The 5,453-nt window shown below is 35.9% G+C and overlaps 1 protein-coding gene across 1 annotated transcript in view; it reads left to right on the forward strand.

Annotated features, from left to right (window-relative positions):
* The window catches only part of LOC119412236 (rac GTPase-activating protein 1-like), a 6,591-nt gene extending 5,253 nt beyond the window's left edge, over nt 1-1,338 (forward strand). The window contains exons 15-16 of the mRNA XM_037679217.1: nt 551-659; nt 1,263-1,338. Of these exons, the coding sequence (XP_037535145.1) occupies nt 551-659; nt 1,263-1,338 (185 nt within the window). The remainder of the gene's footprint in view (nt 1-550; nt 660-1,262) is intronic.
* Nucleotides 1,339-5,453: the final 4,115 nt, after the last annotated feature.

The raw sequence follows: 5,453 nt of genomic DNA on the forward strand, positions 1-5,453 counted from the left end.
ACACAGATCTCTTTCGATATCTATGCATATAGACAACAGACCTAGACTACGCTCTTTTGTATCTATATATATATATATAGATATATATATATATAGATAGATATCTATATAGATATATATATATATAGTTTTGATAGTATTTTGTGTAATAAATATGTTTACCACAGGTTAACTAAAAGGTAAATGATTTTATGTTTGGATGTTCACCTTCATTTTATATCACATTACAGAACAAGCCATAAACTCACATACACTCTAGGGCAATCCCACCAGTTTTATCTGTGATTAGTTTGTCCTTAGGTTGAAGATGGATGTTTGGTTTATCTCACCATGTTTGAGCATTTACACTTAACGCTTTAAAGGCACAATAACTCAGTGGTCAGTGCTGTAGTCTTGTAATCTTGTGGCTGCAGGTTCGAGCTCAGGTTGCACCAGAAAGAGCCTCCGGTTTAAAACGGTTGCCAAACCTTAGGTGTGAATTTGCTCGCTGTGGTGACCCTTGCAGGAAGTACAGTGAACACTTTAAACTCTGTTGCTCTTTATGCTGTAGTGAGCATTCTGGGACCTGTGACGACTCCAGAACAACAGACGATGACCAAAACCCCTTCTTCCAGCTCCATGTCTCAGCGGATGATGCAGACCTTGTCCAGTACCACCATGTAAGCACAAACCTTCATACACACTGGTCACACAAAGACCATAGACTTGTTTTTCACCATTCCCTTTATTTTTTTTGTTTTTGTCTTGATAGACTTTTTTTTTACACTTTTTACTTGGAGTTAAATAACAAGAAATATTGTGAGTAAAGCATTGATGCTGCGTTGAGGATGGCATTTTAAACTTTTTATAAGTAGTACTACACATGCACTCAATTTGATGTGAAACTTGTATTTAAAAAAATGTTTTTTTTAACCAAGGCGAATTAAAGAAATTCACCTTTTTGGCTTTTCTGCCTGTTTAAAATTATATTGTGCTTTATCTTTAAAACTCAAGAGGCTACATCTTTATATACAGCAAATACTAATAAATACTTAAAAATATGTTAGCATGTTTATATCAAGAGAAAATGACTGAAATTCACAATGGATCTATATTTTTTAATGTTATTTCTGAACTACTATACAAACTTTTTGAACTTTGGTAAAATGATCCACCTTTTAGAACAGACTTCTGGTTCAGTTTTTTTGTTTTTAAATGTTCCTTTACAATCCTAAACTTAAATGTGCTCTGCCCTCTCCAACTTTTGACCTTGTCACCCTCAGATTTGGGAGCAAAAGCAAAGCATCGTCCGTCTCTCACCGGCAGGGCAAATTCTTTGCTTCTCCTCAGCTGAAATGAAGGCAAAGAGAAAAACTATTGACATTTCTGAATGTTACATCTATAACTGGATACATCTTTATATAATCATGTTGGAAATAATAACGTGCAATTGTAACACATTTTCATTATTGTAGTGTTTTAAAACTTTTGTCACCTTTTTTTTTTTTTCCTTCAAAATATCAGATTTCTATTTGCCTTTTTCTATTTGATCCCTAATATTTATTGATAAAATCTGTAACTTTAACGTGATTAGACAAGGCTCTCAATGAGCAATCCATTTAGAACGAATGAACACAACTGATTTTTTGTTTGTTTTTTCAAAATTATTATTTTTTTCTGATGTTTTGTTTGTGTTTGTGTGGTTTTAAATGGTAAATGGACTTGTATAGCACCTTTCTGTCTAATCAAGATACTCAAAAATCTTTTCACAACAATCTGTGCCTCATTTACCCATTCAGACAGCACACTACTAGATCTCTACAAAGATTAATCAAAGCTTTAGATCACATTCATACACTGATGGGACACGCATCATAAGCAATGAGGGGTTCAGCGTCTTGCCCAGGGACACTTCGACATGCGACTGCTGGTGGAATCGAACCCCCAACTCTTGCATTGGAGGACGACTGCTCCAACCACTCGTCCACAGATGATCACACTAAACTCCCAACTTGTATACACACACAAAACCCCCCACCACCACAATTAACAAAGAAAATGAAATAGTTCTTGGCCAGTGCATTACAGCTTTTTGTCTTTGGTTGCTTTGACATGTTTAATTTTATTTTTATGTACTATAAAACAGTTGTTTAACATCTGATCTTTCTATCACTTTGATATCACTGATGTTCAGAAAATAATGCTGCATTTTGCACTCTTATTTTAGACTATATTGTCATTTAATAACCACTAGATGATGCTGTTTCACCTGTTTTCACCTGCAGGCTTTAACAAATGAAGCCGCTTTGCTGCAGGGCCATTCAACTCAACTGCTCAGGGGGGCCACAGTTAAAAGACAAGAGCTCAGGGGCTGGACATCCAGTAGATATTGTTATTAAGGAAGTTTGTTTTATGGTTTAAATTCTAGTTTTGTTTAAAATGAACCCATGGGTGGGCCGATATGAGTTCATCCGTGGGCCTGAGTTGTCCCCCGGGCCGCTAGTTGAATAGCCCTGCTTTACTGTATACTTTGCACATAACCTGTCAGTCACTGACGCTAGCATGAAGAGTTTATCTGACAACCAAAGATTGATTATTAGATCTGATGTGGCTTATGTGAGCTCAGATTAAAACTAGGTTCAGTTTTCATTTAATATGAAAATGATTTAACCTAAATATTTAATCTGAACAGGTATTTTTTCCTAGAATGTATTATAACGATGCAAAAAAGTTACACTGCATAACTAAAGCAGTCCAGTCTCAGCCCTCTGTTGCAGAGCTTTGAAACCTGTTCACGTGCTTTAAGATGTACAAGTTAGGTGATGTAATTACTACTAACAAGCTATGCACACGTTCTTAAAACTCTTTATCATGGCATTGTTTTATAAATGGTTTTGCTGAACTTCTAAAACATTTGTATTATGAGGTTTTATAAATCTTTGCATCATTTTTGCTTTTTTTTTTTTTTTTTAATTTCCAGAGTTAACGTGTAACTATACTTTCGTGGAAGATCTTGAGATCTGAATGTCATTAAAGCAGTTTCTTGGCTGACGAGTGACAAATGTTTTGAAGTGGAGTTTGTAGAAGGATGGAACGTGTATTATCTTGTAGATCACTCTGACCTCAATTTGGAGAAATAGTTTGATTCTATGACAAGCTAGCTGACATCTAAATAAATCCAGCTTTCAAAATTTCTTAGCAGTTCATGCAAACGTTAATAAATCCTTACTAACACTTAAATATTACATTAATATTTTGGCAGAAACATGTTTCTGTTGAAATGCTGCAGGTAGAGGCTGCTGCCACTATTTGCACTGGCAGAAAACAAACCTTTTTAAATAGCTTAATGTTAAAAGCAGCAGTATAAAGGTTTATAAAACGGCATTGGAAAGAACCTTGAACATTTTTAATACTGGAGTTGTTTTAAGCAGTCCACATTGATCTTGGCCCTGTTTGAATTGTCTCATATCTCATCAACTTGGTTAAACTGAATTAAATTGTTTCAACATGTAAAATATTCATTGCTCATAACCTTCACACAGATTTGAGCTGCTGCTTTAACAAGTTGCCACAAGGGTTCACTGCAGAGTTAAAAATAAAAAAAAAATACTGGATTTTTTTTTTAAATCAGTGAAGTGCATATTGTATATAGTGAGAATATATACAAAATAAAAAATGTAATTTAAAAACAAGAAATACACTAAGATCCTCATGCACCTTTGACGTGGATACTGTTTCCGTATTAACAGAGTACGTATGTTAACGATGTGTGGAGTTTAGACGTCGTTCATTCTTGCTGGCTTTAATTAAACGCAGGCTGTCGGTGTTTCAGGCCTTCCGTGAAAAGGATGAAAAGACTTTTCGGATGTTCCAAAGCTGACGTGGCCCTCAAAAGATAATTTAATTTGGCTCATTGTTCCAGCAGTCATTACAGCCATTTCCATAATCTATTGGGCTGAATGAGCAGGCGATGAGGTCCAACATTATTATGAATTAAAGCAGGATTCATTTATACGTCTTACAGTTATTCCATTAGCAGCTATTGTAGCGAGCAATAAGCCAGACTGAACCCACTGACATACATTTTATATGGCCTCATTTAATACGGAGCCAAGCATTTGGTCTTCTGAGATCTAGGTCCAGCTGTTTGGGGGGTATGTTGAGGATGTGGTGCACGGTTTCTTCCAAATTAGTCTGTTGCTGCCGTCTTTATTCCTGCCTCAGACACACACAGAGCCAGGAATAACTGCGGAGACGAGCCTGCAAAAGTGTTTGAATTTTAAATCAGCATTAATAGTTCATTAGCCTGAAATAAGGTCTCCTGTGTGTCGATGTGTCCTCTCACCGGGGGATTGTGTGTTTATTTATGCTGCATGGTGCAGCATACGCTCGCATGCTCCAGACATCAAACAGCTGGCTGTGTGCAGCGTGTCTCTAGCTCCATATTCCAGCATGCCTCAGCGTGCACTGATGGAGCCCCTTTCTGCTGTGGGACCGACGAGGGCCAAATGAGTAACTAGTCCAATTAAGAGCTCTTAAATAAATTACATTGTAAGCTGGTAAATGTGTAACAACAGCAGCACTGCTTAATTTGTCTATTTATACAGCGAGCTGCAGGCTGAGGTGCTAAAGGGAAGATCAGAACCTTCCCGTTCTCTGGATGTTGAATGTAATCAATAATAACTCAAGTCATAAAGTTAAGTTATTGCTCTTATTGATTGATTGACATTGCACTATATATGTTGGTCCAGTAAAGCATGTTGAAGGTGCAAGGTCAGTGGTAGTACATCAGAGGTGTCGGCTCGATAAAAGCAAGTCAAATCCAAACATATGATCATATACCTAATTTAAAAAAATCTATGTCGGCAGCAAACACAAAGACTTTGCATGTCTTGTTTAACTATGCGTCCTTGAAGAGTTTTTACAAGACAACACAAACAGTATATCACTGTTGTGTTGAGGATTTGTGTTGAAATGTCATTAATTAATATCTTACCTGCAGTAGAACTATGAACAACCTGATTTTGGAGAAATAGTTTATTCTGGCTGAACTGACAAACTAATGGCTAGTCTGAACTTTGCAAGAAGTGGATTCCTGATACTTTAAAACAACTAGTCTCAAAAATAATTTAGTACTTTTACAAACATTATTTTATAGACATTTACATTGTTATCTGTTGTGCATTATGTCATTTTTCCATTGAGTTCAATGATTATCTGAAAGCACAAATGGCTGTAGCAGCAGTTAGCTGAAACGCTTCCTGCAGTGATGGAGTAACATTTGAGCTGGATTACTTTGTGAAAGCTGGTTTAGATTTCAGTTTTCATACTTTTTCATCTTTTTTATTTTGTTTTTAATCATTCATTTACAAAAACATTCAGCTCATTCAGGAAATGGGTTCAATGACTTTTGGTTTTATAACTTTTCTGGTTTTCAAAATATTTGACTTTATTTACAGATTTTATATATATAT

The sequence above is a fragment of the Nematolebias whitei genome, chromosome 7 (assembly GCF_014905685.2).
Source record: "Nematolebias whitei isolate Nwh7 chromosome 7, NemWhi1, whole genome shotgun sequence".
Classification (NCBI taxonomy): domain Eukaryota; kingdom Metazoa; phylum Chordata; class Actinopteri; order Cyprinodontiformes; family Rivulidae; genus Nematolebias; species Nematolebias whitei.